This window comes from Lissotriton helveticus, chromosome 2_1, assembly GCF_964261635.1.
Source record: "Lissotriton helveticus chromosome 2_1, aLisHel1.1, whole genome shotgun sequence".
Taxonomy (NCBI): Eukaryota; Metazoa; Chordata; class Amphibia; order Caudata; family Salamandridae; genus Lissotriton; species Lissotriton helveticus.
Genome location: NC_136059.1, coordinates 870724513 through 870744004, shown reverse-complemented (window position 1 = coordinate 870744004; position 19492 = coordinate 870724513). Strand labels below are relative to the sequence as shown.

The following is a 19492-nucleotide window of genomic DNA, read 5'->3' as shown; positions in this document are numbered from 1 at the left end:
GGACACAACCCCCTCAATTAAGGCATTTCCAAGAAAACATTGGTCATTTTAAGAGCATCTTACATGTCGCAGAACATCTCATGCATTTCCTGAAGAAATATGATGACATCACTTCCGACTTGATGGAGCTCCATTGACTCCCCTTGTTGACTAGCACCATCTTCAAAACCACCTATCCTACCATCAACAAAGCTATCCTGACCAGCACCCTAGCCTGTAAGACTGACAAGCTCTCCTTCTCCGGTGGCGCCAGAACAGCATTAGACTGGTGGCAAAGAAATTGAAAAAGAGAGAAAACATTGCACAAGTATTCTGCCTCTATGCACCCAGCATCTGGAAACACCATCCCTGTGTCCATCAGCATCCCCTCAGCGCTGCTCCAAATTAAGAAACAGGTTACACACCTCTTCAGAGAACAGTACATTGGGACGCAGCGACAGTCCACTTCTGCTCCCAGAGCCAAGCTATCATTTCAATCATTTGTTGATTGTATCTTTACTTTTGACTCTTCATTCTAACCAAGGGGCAGATTATCAAGAACGGTGCTAAAATTATCGCTGGTTTAGTGGCAGAAAACTGCAGCTAAAGCGGCGATAATGGGCTTGATAATATGCCCTGTAGAATTCCAATAGAAGCCCATGTTCACACCAGAACATGGACTTCTATTGGAATTCTCCAGGGCATATTATCAAGCCCATTATCGCCGCTTTAGTGGCAGTTTTTTGCAGCTAAACCAGCGATAATGTTTAACGCAGTTCTTGATAATATGCCCCTAACTTTTCTACACATAAAATGTTCCTATACCTAGTCCACTTAAACATACTGTAGCTTATTGTATTGTTTAAAAAAAAAATCCAATAGAAATAGCTTCTCTCTGTTAGTCTATGCGAACTAAATGAAAATGCCCCGATCATACTGAAAATGAGCGGATATGACCCGACAACCTGTGAAACTGTATATAGTCACATTCCAATATAAATTTTAATCATGGTTCCAAAGAGGGTGAACATGAAACAGCAAATCTCTTTATCCTGTATATTTCTTTATTTTTATTATCATCAATGTCTGCACTAACGTAAAGAAGAGAAGAACATGAGCTATGGACCTAATGCAAAATACCTCATACCAAAGCTGCTCTCACTGCACAGCTGTTTATGCCTAATCATTCATATTGCAACAGTTCACAGTAAATATGACAGAGGGAGATATAGTAATTTATTAGGGCAAATCCCTTCAACCAGATATCAGAATTTATGTTCTGGAACCCACTGTTAAGGACACTTCATTTTCTGTTACATTATTGGTAAATTCGAATAACCAGTAGGGGACTGAAGATAAATAGCTACAGATTCACCTAACTTTCGTAACATGCTGAACGCCTATCAAAAGATGTTAAAACAGTGAAATGTCCGTCGTTTAATTGAATGAAAGCATCGCATTATGCAAAGAAATATGTGGCACTTTTCCATGTGCACTAAACTGATTTTCTGCTACAAACTAGACTCCTAAATTTCAAATACACATCCTTAGAATGGTAATTTCACACAATGTTTGTTTCGTTATCGTTGACATGGTCCTAGACTCTTGTCTGGTAGCTGACGACAGAAGACTTATATCTTGACAAAGGAGAGTCCAGCGTAAAATCTATGGTCTGTAATGGTGGTTGTTTTCTCAACTTCTCCTCGATGCGCTTCCTGTCCTCTCCATGGCAAAGTCTCTCTCTGCTCTCTAAAAACAGACTCTCTTCTTGAGGACCTTTGAATAACTTAGCAAGGTCAGCATTCTGCGAAGAAAAAACAATATTGATAGCAGCGAGGAAAGAGAAAAACTTTAAACAATCATGCAGGTTTGTAATGCCATTATACTTGGGTGGAAGAATTCACATCACATAATCCACATATTCAAAAACAGCTGTACCTAGTTTTGGATATGCTTTTTGAAGAAGGGAGAGCTTTGAAGTCCTTCATTGACAACATTAATACCAACCTGAAAGCAGATGAGTGCAATGCTCGGAGGAAAAGGGTACTAATTCAAAACCGGCATGTCAGAAGTTTTGGGGGGCTTAAGTCAAAAATTTCAAGCAGGGCCTCACAAAGCACAACACGGGCACATGTTTCTAAGTTTTAAAAAACATATCCTCTAGGGAAAGAGAAAATACACCAGTTCCATGACCTGGCACCAAATATTGGTTTAGACTTTTTACCTGCCTCATAATGAATAAGCAGGACTGGGGGCTTCAAAAACTACAATACATTTTTAGCATGGGCATATGGTCCTGCAAGAGCAGGGGGCATGGGTAACGTTCACTCTGCCCCACCTTCTGACGCCCTGATAATGAGCAATGAATTCGTCTTTTCTTTCTTGAAAGGTGTCTTGTGTGATGGTTCTAAACAGCCGGTAAGCTCCAAGACCTGTTGGGTTGTCACTAGAGGTTGAAAGGATAAGTTACTTACCTGCAATCCTAGTTCTCTTCTAGGGATATCCTCATCAAAGTCATAAGCACTGAATATTCCCGCCCATGTGCGGGACCCCGGAAACAATATAAAAATATATATGTAAAAACACATATATCTCACTCCACATATATCTACGTACATATATTATTTTTCTCACACCAATGCAGCCCCAAAACTGAGGCTAACCAATGTAAACACATGTACTTCAATTGGTAAGGATACAAAAAACACATTAGGTCAAAATACCGTAAACTTTGTGTTTTAATGAGTAAAACCACTCATAAATCCTGAAAATTGCTAATAAATAGACATTGTTAGCCCTCAGGCTGCATTGTAAAACAATAGCATAGAAAATGAAACCATTTTCAACAAAAACTGGCACCGTGCCTTTAGGGCAGCCATGACCCCAGGCTTCCCATCATGCCTCAGGGTTGACAGTTAGGTCAGTTGTTCTTTGCATAACCCTGAAGACAGGGTTCAACCATAGGATTGTAATAGTACCAAATCTCATTTACCTGGGGAGGCGGGTGGGTTGCTTATGACTTTGATGAGGATACCCCTGGAAGAGAACTAGGATTACAGGTAAGTAACTTATCCTTCTCTTCCAGGGGATCCTCATCAATAGTCATACGCACTGAATAGAATAGCAAGCCCATCAACCACCTGCAGGTAAATGAGAAGTACATGACCCAACCATATCATAACAGCCAATAACTCAGCTGCTAAACAGATTCCTCAGGGAGGCCTGACCCACCTGGGTATCTGCTTTCGTGTCAGAATCTAGACAGTAATGTCTGGTAAATGTATGGACAGACCTCCAGGTCGCCGCTTTACAAATCTCAGACATGGGCACATTATGCAGGAAAGCCGCCGTTGCAGCTCTACCTCTAGTGGAATGCGCCTTAGGGTTAACCCCCAGAGGTTTTTGTGCCAATTGGTAAGCAAGTTTGATACACGAAACAATCCATCTGGAAATGGAACTTTTCGACGCTGCATGGCCAGTTCTGATCGATCCATAGTTAATAAATAACTGATCAGAATGTCAAATAGACTTGTACCTGTCTAGATAGAATTTTAAAACCCTTTTCAGGTCCAAAGAGTGTAAAGCCCTCTCAGCTGGAGTAGAGGGATTGGGAAAGAAAGTGGGCAGAGAAATCGATTGATTAACATGAAAATCTGATACCACTTTCGGCAGGAACGAAGGGTGCGTTCTCAGCACCACTCTATTCAAATGAAACACTGTATATGGTTCCTTGGTACAGAGAGCTTGAATCTCGCTCAACCTACGGGCTGACGTAATCACTACCAAAAAAGCCGCTTTACAGGAAATATGCTGTAAAGTAGCTTTATGAATGGGCTAAAAAGGAGGGCCTATCAACTTTGATAGTACTAGGTTCAGCTCCCATGGAGGAGAAGGAGGACGTACTGGAGGGTACACCTTTTTCAGACCCTGCAGGAAATCTTTTACCACTGGCAACTGGAAAAAAGAGGTTTGTGAAGGTGATTGCCTATAAGCTGTTATAGCAGCTAAAGGCACCTTAATGGAACTAAAACTTCAACCCTGCTTTAGCCAAGTACAAGTAGGGAAGAACCGCTTCTTCCTGACCCTTCACCGGATTATGACCATTCTGCATGCACCACATATAGAACCGCTTCCACTTGCATGCGTAAGAGTGTTTTGTGGAAGGACGTCTTGCTTCTCTCAGAATGAACATGCAGTCTTGTGGCAGTCCTAGATGGCCGTACTGAATGACCTCAGGAGCCATGCTGCCAAGCTCAGTGACGGAAGGTTGGGATGGTGAATCCTCCCGTCATCTTCGATAACAGGTCCGGTCTGCATGGAAGCCTCTTGTGAGGAGACACAGACAGGTGAAGCAGGTCCGTGTACCACCATTGTCTCGGCCAGTCGGGGGCAATCAGGATCATTGTTGTGCACGATTGGTTCAGCTTGCTCACCACCTTCGGGATCAGCGGAAGGGGTGGAAAGGCGTACACAAATTCCCCTGACCAGTCGATCAAAAGAGCAGTCCCTCTCGTTCCTGGTCGGTAGAACCTTGAGGCGAAGCTTGGGCATTTGCCGTTTACGTCGTCCGCGAAAAGGTCTATGGAAGGACGATCCCAAGACTGGAAAATACCTTCTAGCACTTCGTAGTTGAGAACCCAGTCCTCTCTGTCTTTGAAGTGTCGACTTAGAGCGTCCGCCCTCACATTCTGCTCTCCTGGGAGGTGGACTGCTTGAACAGACAATTTGCGAGCCAGAAACCAATGCCAGATGCGCTGAGCTTCCAGTGATAGAGTCCTTGAGCGAGTTCCTCCCTGCTTGTTCAAGTAGTACATCGTGGTGGTGTTGTCTGTTTGTACTAGAACCGCTGCCTCCTGAAGCGAGGGAAGGAACGCTTTGAGGGCCAGGTGGACTGCTCTCAATTCCAGCAAGTTGATGTGGTAGGTGCTTTCTTTGAAAGACCACAGACCGTGCACTTGGAGAGGCCCCATGTGCGCTCCCCAGCCTTGTAAAGACGCGTCTGTGATTATCATTTGTGCAGGAGGAGGTTGATGGAAGAGAACTCCCACCTGCATGTTCTGCTTCTTTGTCCACCACGGGATGGAAGCTCGAGCTACCTCTGACAAAGTGATCTGATCGTTCCAGCGAGCTGATTGCTGGTCCTATTTGTCCTCCAGATCCTGCTGAAGAGGACGCATCCGAAGTCTGGCGTTCGGTACTAAGAAGATGCATGAGGCCATCGAACCTAAGAGGGAGGCTATTTTTCGCACTTTCTGAGTCCTGCTGCGAAGAACTTGCTGGCACTTGAGCGTTATAGAAAACTGTCTCTCCTCCGAAGGAAACACTTTTCCTACTTCGGAGTCTAGCAGAGCTTCTAGGAAGTGAATCTTCTGAGTGGGTTGGGAGACAGACTTGCTGTAGTTGACAAGTAGGCCTAGCCGCTGACAGAGCTCTATGCAGGTCTGGCATTGGTTCCTTACGTTGTCTGGGGAAGGACCTTTCAACAGCCAATCGTCTAGGTATGGGTATACGAAGACCCCCTGCAGCGTAGAGCTGCCGCCACCACTGCGACACACTTCATGAACACCCTGGGGGCCGGCTTTAACCCAAACGGTAGGACTTTGAACTGGTAGTGGGAGGTCCCCACCCGGAACCGAAGGAATCTCCTGTGATCGAGCCGTATCGGGACATGAAAGTATGCATCTTGAAGGTTCAGCGAACACATCCAATCCCCCTTCCTGAGATGTGGATATATTTGATGAAGCGCCAACATGCAAAACTTTTCTTTTCTGACATGTAGATTGAGTGTTCTCAGGTCCAGAATGGGCCTGTATTCCGCCTTCTGGCCCTTTTTTCTGACCAGAAAATACCTCCAATAGACTCCTTTCCCCCTTTGAGCCACCGGCACCCTCTCGATGGCTGATTTTTCGAGGAGTGTCGCTACTTCTTTCTTTAGCAGTTGTAGCTGGTGGCTTGACGTTGGCATCGGAGGAACGGATGGAGGTAGACTATGAAAACGAAGACAGTACCCATTCTGCAGCATAGACAACACCCATTGATCTTTTGTAATGGCCTGCCACTCTGTCCTGTGATGTGCAATGCTTCCCCCCACTGGAGTGGACAACGGCGCTGGAGGAAGTGAAGACTCATTGTTTCTGCTGAGGCTTATTGAAGTTGTTGCCTTGGCGCTTATTCCCACTTCCTTTGGAATTGCGCTTGCCTTTATATTGCGATTTTTGTTGGCCTTGCTGGTTCTGGCCCTTCTGCCAGTGAGGGGTTTGAACCCTATGCTTCCAAGAGCCCTTGTTGTCAGAACGGAACTTCTTCCGGAATTCCTTTTTCTTTTCAAGCCCCACGGCTTTAAGGGTGTCTAACTCCGTCTTCATCCGTTGCATCTCTTCATCAGCACTCGCCCCAAAGAGAGATGTGCCCGAAAAAGGAAGGTTTAGGATTCTGGCTTGAGCCTCAGGTTTTAATGCTGTTAGGCGCAACCATGAGGATCTCCTCGCTGTGATTCCATGCGCATATCCATGCGCAGCCAGAGTAGCTCCATCTACCGCCGCCCCTATAATCTGATTGGAGACTTGACTGCCCTCCATCAGAATCTCCTCAAAGTGCTTTCTATCTTCCTGAGGAAGATTTTGCAGAAAACCTCTGAAGCGAGTCCCACAGAGATCTATCGTATCTGCCCAGCAGAGCTTCCGCATTGGCGACCTTGAGGAAAGAGGCTGAGGTGTTACACACTCTTCTCCCCCATGAGTCTTGTAACTTTCTGTCCTTATCCGGCGGCACCGCATTGGATTTTTTAGCCGCCGCAATGATTACTGAATCTGGGTCGGACTTGAGGAACAGGGGATCCTCTTCAGGAGAGCGATATTTCTTAAAAATCCTCGCTGGAACTGACTTCACCGTAGCCGGAGTCAGGAAGACCTCATTCACTGGATCCATGATACCTGGGACCAACGGCAGCAAAGGTTTGGGTGCCGATCTGTGCTGCAGGGTTTCAAAGATGATAGTCGTCTTGACCTGCGGAGCTGTCATAGGAACTCCCAGCTTCAGGGCTCCCCTGCCCAAGATGTCTTGGAACGAGAAAATATCCTCAGTTGGAGATATTCTCGATTGTGGGCTGTCTGTCAGAGTCGGAGAGTAATCCCTGTAAGAGCGTGACCTCGAAGAACTTGAAGATCTATGAGTCCGCCTTCCGCTCCTGGACCTAGATCTTCTCCTACTTGAGCGCACTCTAGAACGAGACCGCTCCCTGTGGCTAGATCTTCTCTTACTTGAGCGCACTCTAGAGCGAGACCGCTCTTTGTGGCGGGAGGCTTGTTCTCGATAAGCCCTCAAACGGTCCGCTGTCTCCTTGTCCTTGGCCCAGTGGTGAAGAGGTCTGTACCACCTTGGGGAAAGACTAACAGAAGGAGACTTCAAGGTGCGATCTCTCACTGGCGAACGTGTCGGAGGAGGTTGATCCGCTTGTTCCTGCTGCAACCTTGTAGGAGACTTGGACCTCTCCCTGTCCGAGGAGCTGACTCCCCCATCCGAAGATCTGTCACTGCGAAATGCCTAGGAGGATGAGGACAGGCTCACCAGAGACCGTCTAGAGGAAGACCTCGACCGACCTCTCTCATCCGAGACCCTTCTCCTTTTGCTGGGAGGATCCTGTAACGGGGACTGTTCCACCTCCGCAGCCGATGCTGATCTTGGTGTACCCTGCTGAGACATCAGGGCCTGAGGCTGGTCCAATGATTGACTCTCCTTCAAGGGTGATCTTCCCTGTGTTCTTGTAGGGGAGACATTCCCTGAATTCGAGTCACCCCGTTCCCTGGATCTCTGCTTACCGGTCGACGGTGGCTGCTTCGACGCCGAACTCAGAGTAGATGAACGCCCTCTCGACGTCGACCGTGATCTCCTCAACGCCGATCTCCTGTGTGACGGCGGAGGATGCTCCGACATCGAGTGCCGCTGCTCCGACGTCGAATGTTCCCTCAACCTCGAGTGCCGATGACTGTCTCTCGACGGAGAACGTCTCGACGTTGAAGGTTGTCTGCCAGATGACGACTGAGGCTTCTTCGACGTCGAACGCCGATGATCTGGCGACGACGGAGGATGCCTCGATGTCGAATGCTGCTGGGCTGATTGCGACGGAGGCTGCCTCGACCTCGAACACCATTGACTGGGCGTCGACGTAGGCTGCTTCGACGTCCAACGACGATGTCTGATCGTCGGCAGAGGCTCCCTCGACGTCGAACGACCACGACTAGTTGTCGACGGAGGTTGTCTCGACGCCGAACGCCGGTGGCCAGGTGTCGACGGAGAATGCCTCGACGTCACAGCATGCCGATGCTGCTTCGATCCCGGTTGGTTCGCCGTCGAGCTCCTCTGCTTCAACGGCAACCTACCCCTCAACACTGCCTGTAGCGGAGGTACCTTGCCTTTCGACGCTGAAGACGTCTTCTTCTTCGCCGTCGACTGCTTCTTCGATGCCGATCCCGACGCCGAAGGTGAACAAGTCGGGATTCCTCTCGACGTCGACCGCGTCCTGCGACTTTTCTGCTTCTTGGGAGATCTTCCTCTCTAAGAAAGTCCATAAACACGAATTCTCTCTCTGTCTTTGAGAGTTCTGGTCGATAAAACCTGGCAGTGTTCACAGGATTTTGAAGAATGAGAGTCTGGTAGGCACAGGATACACACTGGATGAGTGTCAGTCTTGGCCATTTTCCTTCCACATGAAGGGCATTTTTCAAAGAGGGAAGGCATTTTGACAAAAAAATTACATTTTTTAAGCCTAAAAAAGGTAGCAGTAACATCCTAAGTCCAAAAGACGTCGAGTGAAATCAAAAAATGTAGATAAACTAGTATATTTTTTGACAGAAAGTCAAAAAGAAAAGGAGCTGTTTCACCAGGGTCCTGACTTAAGGAGCCGGAAAGAACAACTGACCTAACTGTCAACCCTGAGGCATGATGGGAAGCCTGGGGTCATGGCTGCCTTAAAGGCACGGTGCCAGTTTTTGTTGAAAATGGTTTCATTTTCTATGCTATTGTTTTACAATGCAGCCTGAGGGCTAACAATGTCTATTTATTAGCCATTTTCAGGATTTATGAGTGGTTTTACTCATTAAAACACAAAGTTTACGGTATTTTGACCTAATGTGTTTTTGTATCCTTACTAATTGCAGTACATGTACATGTGTTTACATTGGTTAGCCTCAGTTTTGGGGCTGCATTGGTGTGAGAAAAATAATATATGTACGTACATATATGTGGAGCGAGATATATGTGTTTTTACATATATATTTTTATATTGTTTCCAGGGTCCCGCACATGGGCGGGAATATTCAGTGCTTATGACTATTGATGAGGATCCCCTGGAAGAGAACCTCATATTATCATTAGTAATACATATAGTTAGACCTCCTTGCCTCTCTAAAGCCTGACAATTGCACCTTTCTGAAAATGTTTGTGCCTCTCTTGCATGTATCCCATTTCCAGATTGATCGTCTACAGAAACAAATTCTTTGTGATCATATTGAAGGCATTTTCTTGGAAAGAAACACATTTAGGGGTGGGGAAAGTAGTCACGCCTACATTCCCTTCACTGTTGTCTAAAATATGTTTTCCAGTGACCTTTCTTCTTACTGAATAACAAGGCCTCCCATTTACCTGTAGACCACACAGCGTGTTATGTAACTCTTGCTTTTCGGGATAAGATGCATCTAACTCCCGTTTCGACTAGTTGGAAAAGTCCAGTTTACAGATGAGTGAGGTCGTATTCTTAGTAAGATAATTTCAGACATCTTCTAAAACTGCTTTATTTTCTTCTACTCTGTAGGAGTCAAGGTTTACTTCACCTTTGACCTTTCTCGTTTACATTCCAAATAATTTCTTTGTCTATTAAAGTTCGCTTGGTTTCTTGGGGGACATTCACTATTTTGGCATGGCACAAAGCGTGCAATAATGTTGAACACACTTTCAGGCCATAGTCCTCTCACTGTATTGTTCATCGTATGTTTATGCAATTAGTTTGATTTCTCCCTGTTCTTTCTGTCCTGAACGGAACTTCATTGTTACTTATTCTGTTTCTTGTACAGTTCTGCATTTTCCAAAACCTTCCTTAGCACATTTAATTTAAACCTTGATCATACTCTGTCTCTGGGTACTTGGCCAAATGTTGTGAAAGTTATACTTTTTCACCGAGCTCCTTTTTCACCTCTTGTCTTTAATTTTGATCAGGCATCCATCGGCTGTTGGATTTGAATATAATAGTTATGTGATGTCAGTGTATATAATTTGTAAATCAAATCTTGAAACCTGTGTGAGAAATATTTTATGTCAAATTCTCATTCATTAATTACATTCTCTCTTTCATTTTCTCACTGTCTTTTATGCCAATAAATTGTTTCATTTGATGTATGCAGTCCATTAATGCAGACGCAAGTTTGAATTAACTGTTCATTGATCATACCACAGTGTTTTTGAAGGGGGTCTGTCCTTTCTACATGTGACTGTTATATCTTTTCTAATGTAAATCAGCAGTCAAATAGGTTTTGAAGGCAAAAGCATCCAAAAGTGTGGTACGCTTAAGAGCAAAGTGAAAAGCCTCACAAATGTTTTCTGAGAATGTGGGAACTGAATGGAGAACTGAAGTCTTATACCAGGCTTCTCTAACAAGTAGCTCGTGAGCTATTGGTAAATAGCTCTCCTGTGTGCAGATCAGTGTACAAAATCAGAAGCTTTTGCTTGGTTGAAATCATATGCATATACCAAAATTGAGAGTGCATATTCGAGACGAAAATATCTTTGCTTTCGAAACACATAAGCTGATATTCTGAAGGTTATAGATTACCCATGTAGAGGCATTCCATATTGGCAAAGCCTTTTTTATATTACGTCTGCCAACCAGGCCTAATACACCGAGGTGATACCTGGTACTAATATTGCATAGGGTGGCCATTAATGTAATCTTGTCTGATGTAATCACTATCATTATCACTCTCATAATATTAGTAGATCTCGATGAGTTCCAACAAACATAAGTAGCTCTTATTACAGAAAGGTTAGGAGACCCTTGTCTTATGCCTTGCAACAATAGTCAGAGTGCCCTAACAAACACACATTGTGCTACAAAACTTCAGTAACACGTGGAATGATAGTAAGTTCCAGGCAGAGGTCTGAAAGGACAAATTTGAATTTATCACTCCATTGGATGTGGTAGAATTTTAAAAGAGTAGTTACTAATTTGCCAGCTGTCACCGGAATTTGAAGGCATACCTTTTTATTACGTTTATCCGTCAACACTGTGCCACTAGGAAACTAGACAAGCGTGGGTAGAAAAACGACATGGAACTTACAAATATAATGTAGTATATATGGGGCTTGAGGTGATACAGGGCTAATTGAGTGCAGGATTTATCTTTAATTGTTCCCTGTCACAGTCGAACACATGAGACAACTTTTATACCAGTCCACTTAATATTGCAGTAGTATACCATACGCATGTGCAAACATAAACAACAAAATAGGATCGAGAACATTAAAAATTCAGAGTAAACATTTAAGAAAGTAATACAAATGAAATGTTTCCATTTATATGGAACACAACTGTTTGAAGACTTAACTGTTTAGGTTCCAGCATCCTATTGTTAAGTAAAATATAAAGATGAATCTTGATTATAACACACAAGATAAACATTGTTTTCTCATCAGGAGTGAGTAGCCCAGTAAGTCTTCGATCTGTAGATGGGGTGTATACCCACAGAGGATCCCAATTAAGGTAGATCTCTGTTCACCATTGTTCACTTCTACTGTCTTGGAAACGGTGGTCTATTTGCAGTGCCAGGTTGAGTAGACCAAAAATGGAATTTGGAGCCTGAATGACCTTCGCTAGCACATCTAGTAAGTAAGTCTGTCCATATACCACAGTGGAGAATGGCACCACAGGATTTTTCCGTCCTGTGACCTTTTCGGTCATTTGTATTAATTATGCGATATGGGTCTCAAGCATGACTTTTATTTTCTCTGTGAAACCCATAGAATCCTGCAGTGTTGGTGAGGTATGGCACACATAGGGGTTTGCTCACACTAATGGAAACATTTACTATGAAAATACAATTTTTGGCTAGTCATTCTGGAAAAAAACTGTACTGTTAAATGGAAGCACAAGTTTCAATATAGGGACTGTTTTTTAAAATAAGGAAAGTTTCAAGGGGGTTGCCACAGCAGCATTTGAGTAAGTGTCTCAATAATTCATTGTCAAGGATGGAATGCAGGAAGTTGAACACACACTTCTGAGACAACATAATCTGGAAAAAGGTTTAATGAATGTGAAATTGCTGATCCTGGATTGACTATCTAAAACAGATTATCTAGATCTAAAACGGCTGCATTCTCTTGCTACCTGACCTCTCTCTCTTGCTACCTTGTTACCTGACCTGTAGGTCAGCTTTGACCTCAGCCTGTGCTTGCCCCAGGGATGGAGCCTAGTGTTCATTAACAGAAGTGCACAACGGCCTTCTCACACTGCCCCATTTAATACCAGGAGGCAAGGATTAGACCCAGATCAGTATGAACACAGAAACTAGGATGCCTTCAACTATATTAAAATAGATCTTTTGAGCTTTAAACAGTTGTATGTAACAAAGACAAATAAGCAAGGTTTGATCCATGAGAGAATAACACTGTTAATATTTATTTATTTTATACTCTTGTAAAGCGCCAGAATAGACCCCCGAAGGGGTCTCTCCGCGCTATTGCTGCAAAGAGGGAGTACTGAAGATATTATGCTGCAGTGATGATATGAAGGCAGGACAGACATTAATTAGTAGGATATAGGTGGGTTTTTAAAGTTTTCCGGAAAATCAGGTGACTGTTGAGTGATCTTAGTTCGAGGGGCAAAGAGTTCCAGAGTACTGGTCCGGCATGGGCGAGCGCACGGCCACCCTGTCTGGTCTTCTTTACCCTGGGTGTCTGCAACAATAGTTGGTTACTGGAGCGTAGAGAACGCTCAGGGATGTAAGGCTGAAAGATTGCAGCCAGATATTTTGGGCCTTCCCCTATCATACACTTGTGAATAGTACATAAGGTTTTGAACTGGACTCGTCTCCTCACTGGAAGCCAGTGGAGTCTGGTCAGCAGGGGGCAGGAAGGGGTCCTCGGTGGAGCATTGAGGACAATCCTCGCTGCTGTGTTTTGAATCACATGTAATTTGTTTAGTTGTTCCTCGTTGGCTCCCAGGAGCAAACCATTACAGTAATCCACCCTGCTGATGACAAGAGCCTGCACAAGCGTTTTCCTATGATGGTCTGGTAAGTAGGGGAAGACTCGTCTGAGCATCCCGATAGCCCGAAAGCAGGTGCCGGCAACTTGATGTACATGATCTTTAAATGTGAGTTGCTGATCAAATAGCACACCCAGGTTCCTGACCGTACTCTTGGGGATAGGGACAGGGCCTAACTCCAGGGGCCACCAGTCCGAAGACCAGTGTATTACAGCTTGCCCAAACAGCATGACCTCGGTTTTCCCAACATTACACTGCAGATAGTTTGATGACATCCATTCTGCAATGGCTCTCATGCCATCTGCAAAAGATCTTTTTATTGCAGGTGTAAGTTTCTTGAAGGGAAAAAGGAGTTGTGTGTCGTCAGCGTACGACACTGGGGTGAAACCGAAGGATCTTGCTAAGTTGGCTAGGGGGGCCACATACACGTTGAACAGTGTGGGGCTCAAACAGGACCCTTGTGGCACTCCCCTATTGAGCTCCCTGTGAGTGGATTTGTGGGAGCCCAGCCTCACTTCTTGGGATCGACCAGATAGAAAGCTCTCCATCCATGCCAGAGCCCCTCCCTCCACGCCCACCTCCCTTAGACGGCTGAGAAGCACCACGTGAGACACCGTATCAAAAGCGGCGGAAAGATCCAACAACACAAGAATCGTAGAGGTGCCATCATCCAGTGCCATTCTGATGTTATTGGTCACTGTTTGAAGAGCAGATTCTGTGCTGTGGTTTGGCCTGAACCCAGATTGTGAGTAGTCCAGGCCTTCCGTCGCTTCAAGATGTTGAGAGAGATAGGTGTTCACATGCTTTTCCGCAACCTTACCCAAATAGGGTAAAAGGGAGATAGGACGTAGGTTGGATAGGTCCGTCCAGGGGGAAGCTGCCTTCTTTCTTATCGGGTTCACCACCGCCTTTTTCCACTCTGCTGGGACCTGACCTCTCATAAGGGAGGTGTTAATCACCTCCAGTATGGGGGGGCCCAGGAGAGAGATCAGTGGGCCAACCATTTTGGCGGGAATGAGGTCATTAGGTGAACCTGATTTTATGTGACTACAGAGGGAGAGAAGCTCTGTATTCTCAATAGGGGGAAAGGATGTCAAAAGGGGTTTATTACATATTAAAGGAGTCTGAGAAGGAACTTGAGTAGTTGTGTCTGTGTTTTTTTTAACTGCTACTATTCTTTCGTAGATGGTATTTATTTTGTCCTCAAAGAATAGTGAGACTTCATCGCATAAGGCCTGCGAGAAGTCCTCTGAGCTCTCACAAGCAGTTGGCTTTATAAAATTTAGCAGGATTCTAAAGAGTTCCTTAGAACATGGGAATACGGAATATGGAAAACATGGGGTTATTAATATAGGAAACAATATATTCATTTATGAAAACCAAATAACATCCATAGTAATGAAATCACCCGTTGTGAACTCCACATCAACACCGACTCACAAATACATAGTCAGGCAAGCTCTGAGACCCATCCCCGGGGTCACCGATTGATAGTTCTCAGGTGTGAGAGTGCATAGCTAGCAGACAAACACTTGGGCAGGAAATTCTTGATCGATCCCACAGCAAGATGGAGCGAAAACACAATGGTCAAATGAGATTGCCCTCAATAAAGCATACATTTGCCGAGGTGTACATGTGCTTCGAAAAACACCATAAAGTCAGATGCTACATGAGTTAGGAACACCTTGCCAATCAGGACCTAGCACATGTTGTGATCACATGCTCCCCACTCCATACACCACTATACTATACCTTCGAAACACATCGATGCCTGTTTACCATAAACTCACCGCTCTCAACTCACCCCAAATGCTGATGAATTTTGAAACATTGGGGTGTTTGTGTACAGCTTTTTGGTAGTGGTTGTGGTATCTAATGCCAAAAATTTAATGTCTTTATTATCTCTTGTGTTGTGTTTTTAAGGAATGTTTTGTGAAATTGTTGTTTTTAGTGCTTGATGCTTTTTTACTCAGAAGAAATGTTTTTGACTTTGTATTACAATTTTAATAAAGTCAGCAGATCAGTGCATCAATTGTAGGTTTCTGTGCCAACACATAGACCACTGGTGTTTACAGTGATACTCTTGATTGAATGTGTAATGGTTGTTGGGTGAATGGAAACACTGTCTGTGAAGGAATACTGTGAAACTAGAATTTAGTACTCCCAGAGGACGCTTAATCTAGAATTTCTGTTTGAATCCTAGTCCTTTGGGTCTGAAAGGGACCCTCTTTTTTTTAAGAAGCCAAATTATTTGTATGCCGGAAGGGCCACCAAATCTTATGACTTCAGGTATCAGTGGGCCAAGGTTAGTCTCTGTATCTGTAGCATAGAGGGTACTGTCATCAGCATATGAAGATATGACTAGGCCGTGGGTTGTGAAACCTATCCCTCTATTAGTACGGTGTTCGCGAATATGCGCCTCCAGGAGTTCCATCGCGATTGCAAATAGGATTGGAGAAAGTGGGCACACTTGTCGCGTGCCCCTGGTGACCAGGAAAGGGTCAGATATTTGCCCATTGAGGAGCACTCGGGCAGTGGGCTGGGAATAGATAATCCGGACCTGCACAATGAAATTGGAGCCCAGTCCCAATGTACGCAGCATCGGGAAGAGGTACTCCCCATCCAGCGAGTCATAGGCTTTTGTGGCGTCAAGCAAGGCGGCCTAAGGTGGCCATCTCAGAGGTTTGTGGATGTAAATACTGTGTAACTGCAAATAACGTTCTGAGTTTGTGAGCTGTGGATCATCCTGGGACAAAACCAGATTGGTTGGGTGTAATAATTACTGGGAGCAGTAGTTGGAGCTTATTTGTGAGTACCTTTGCACATATCTTATTGTCTGTGTTGATGAGGGACATAGGGTGATAGGAGTCACATTGGTTGAGTCAAGTGTGAATGTTATCGTCCCCCACATAGATGGGGGGAGTGTGCCTACCTCCAAGGAGTCCTGGTAGACGTCCAGGAGCTTGGGAGCCAAGATTTGGGAGTATTCCTTATCCAAAGCAGCGGTCAGTCCGTCTAGGCCAGGGGCTTTGTCTGGAGGGAGGCTGGCAATTGCCTGGTTTATTTCTTCAATTGTGACTGGAGCATTTAAGAAGTCCCAATGTGCATGGATGGCATCTAAATAGGCCTGCAGATCTGCTGGTTCCGCTATTGGAGTGGCAGAGTATAGGTGCACAGACACCGCCCTTTTGGCGGCCGTAGAAAAAGCGAGGGAAATCATGGACACAGGAGGATCAGTGGCAGTGGTCCTCCTGGACCTTAGCGCGGCATTCGACACTGTCAGCCACCAGGTCCTAGCCCAGCGCCTAAAGAACACTGGCGTACAAGACAGTGCGCTGAGATGGCTCACATCCTTTCTCTCCCGACGCTCCTTCCAAGTTTGGGAAGGAGAAAGCCGCTCTCCCTCAATCCCCCTCCGGTGTGGAGTGCCCCAGGGCTCCTCACTGAGCCCCACGCTTTTCAACGTGTATATGGCCCCACTGGAGGAGCTGGTCGCCCCATTTGGAGTCACGATCGTCAGCTACGCTGACGACACTCAGCTGGTGGTGACCCTCTCTCACCCCAAGCTAAAGCCCTCCAACCTGCGAGACTGCCTCTCCACCGTCCATCAATGGATGGGCGACTCTGACCTAAAGCTTAACGGGTCAAAAACAGAGATCCTGCTCCTCGGTCACAAAACTTCGAGTCTTCCCCCTAACATCTGGCCCGCCTGTATGGGTGACCCCCCCTCCCCTAAGACAGAGGTTAAGAGTTTGGGAGTGTGGCTAGAGACAGATCTCACTTTCAGGACACAGGCTAGGAAAACAGCCGGCATCTGCTATGGGCTCCTTAGATCATGCAGAAAGGTGCTCCCCCTTCTACCATTCCAGTCCCGCCTTCTGCTAATTCAAGGCTTAGTGCTAGCAAGGTTGGATTATAGCAACGCTATTTACCTCGGGGCGCCGGAAGCCACCTTGCAAATACTACAAAAAACCCAAAATGCCGCAGCCCGCCTGCTCACAAACACCCCAGCAAGAACATCGGCCAAACCTGCCCTGAGAAAACTTCACTGGCTCCCCGTGAGGGAAAGAGTCGCCTTCAAGGCCCTCTGCCTGGCACACAAGGCCCTGCACAATGCGGGTCCCCCCATTCTGAGCACTTGGATCACTCCATACAGACCGCCGAGAGCGCTCCGGTCTGAACAGGGAAACCTTATCGTTGTCCCTAGGGTGAAGAAAACGCGCATTGGCGGCCGCAGATTTTCGGTAAACACGGCCAGAAAATGGAACGCTCTCCCCTCAAACCTCAGAGCTGAACCAAACCTCCTACGATTTAGGAAGTCCCTCAAAACCCTCCTTTTTCCTTGATTTTTCTTCGAAGCTTCCCTGTGCCCCCCCTTTAGGAGTCTGAGGTTTCAGCGCTGGGATACTCGAGGGTGACTACGCGCTCTATAAAAACCTAAAATAAAATAAATAAATAAAAGGTGCTCAAAGAAGTTGGCCATAATTTGCAAAAGATCCAGGGTGGAGGAATGGTTCTGGCCTTCTTCATCCAAGAGGTCAGAGATATAAGTTGAAGCGTGAGGCTTCTGGAGGATCCTGGCCAGATTTTTCCCAGGGCGATCTCCCTCGCCGTATGGGGCTTTCACTCTAGTTAAACACCAGAGCTCCTCTTCGCTTGGTGTCTAAACCAGCAGCAAATTATTGGAAGAAAGTGAAAATTCACTAGTGTTCTGGGAAACACTTTTCTTCAAATCGCTAAGGCGATTTTCCCTTAGAACATAATCATCATCAGACTGAGGGGAAAATGGTTGAGCGAAGATGAAACATTACACTGCTTTCTCAAATAAACAAATGCTTTTGCAGTTGCCAAACCAATAATTCTGCTTTTCATTATAATCTAATTATGAAATGCTGACTATTTTGGTTTATGGAGTGATGTGGTTTGTAGCATCAGTGGAGGCTGGTGACATTTGAAAGTGGTGGGGTGTGAAAGTTTATGATGAGCGACCGGCGGTGAACGAGCACAGCAATGGAGTCTGACCGTTATAAGGTGGGTTCGGGAGGGTTCTCCTCACGACTCTTTTGAAAGAATAGTGGGCAAATAGTGCATTTTCAAGTTAATTTGAGAAAGGAAGAAGGTTAATAACGCAACTGTGAAAGTGTAGTTATGACATCAATAAAGATATATCATATGAAGAGTTATAGAGATAGGGAGTGGTCTTTAGGAAGAAAATGAAGTAGAGTGTCTAACAGGGACATACGTTATTTGGGTGCTGCAGAGAATAACTGTGATTAATGTAGGGGTGTAGGAGACACTTTACTGAAACCACTGAGAGGGAATCGGTTACAGGGATGACCGAGTCCCTCCCTATATATGGATGGAGAGGGGAGAGCACCTGATGAGAGCTTGATGCAGGAATATCTGAGAGAATAGAGGAGAGACTGCTGTCAGATGGGGGGCAGATTACTGGTCCTGGCATGGGTTACAGGGTCCTTGAGTAGGGATAGAGGAAGAGTGTCCAAGAGACAGACTTGAAAGAAAGTACCTGAGTAGTGTGATACAGAGATAACACCTGAGAAGTATAGAAAAGAAGGCATGTCTGCGGAGGAGAGCAATAGAGACTGTACAGGGTTCCAGTACACAGTGGTATATGGTTTGAACCTAAAAATGACAAGTGGAAGATCCGCAAACATTGTGAAAATTATATAGTTTCTGTAACAATGAAACTTAAACCCAATTCCTTTACTCAGTTTGTGATGAAGTATCACACAAGTCATGAAAATTGTCACTCTTAGTTCATGAAAAGATACACTTAAGCTTACTGCAGACATGTTAATGTCATACAAAAGAAACCCTGCAATCTTGGCAGTCCTGCAGAAGAGGGGTTGCAGAGGGGTACTTATTCCCAAAGCCCCTTGATTTCTGAAGGTCCCCCACTCCTGCTAAAACATTTTGGGGCAGATGTAGCAAGTATTTTTGCGTTTTTCCGATGCAGAAAACCCAATTTTGTGATTCGGTTACCTGTTACCGAATCGCAAAATCGGTTTGCGATTTAGTATTAGGAAGGGGCATGTTTAGGGCATCCCTTTCCAATATCGAATCACATCGATATGTATGAATTGTTTTGTGACCGTAATTGCGGTCGCAAAACCTTCACATTTTACCACCTACTTCAAGTAGGTGGTAACCCATTCACTAATGGGAAGGGGTTCCTAAGGGATCATTTCCCCTTTGTGAATGTTTGTAAAACTATTTTTAAGAGCAGGCAGTGGTGCAACG

General features: G+C 45.2%; 1 protein-coding gene across 1 annotated transcript in view; it reads right to left on the bottom strand.

The window, feature by feature from the left end:
• Nucleotides 1-1025: 1025 nt before the first annotated feature.
• SPMIP10 (sperm microtubule inner protein 10) overlaps nucleotides 1026-19492 on the bottom strand; it is a 226700-nt gene continuing 208233 nt past the window's right edge. The window contains exon 3 of the mRNA XM_078675596.1: nucleotides 1026-1783. Coding sequence (XP_078531722.1) covers nucleotides 1577-1783 — 207 coding nt within the window. The 3' untranslated portion in view covers nucleotides 1026-1576. The remainder of the gene's footprint in view (nucleotides 1784-19492) is intronic.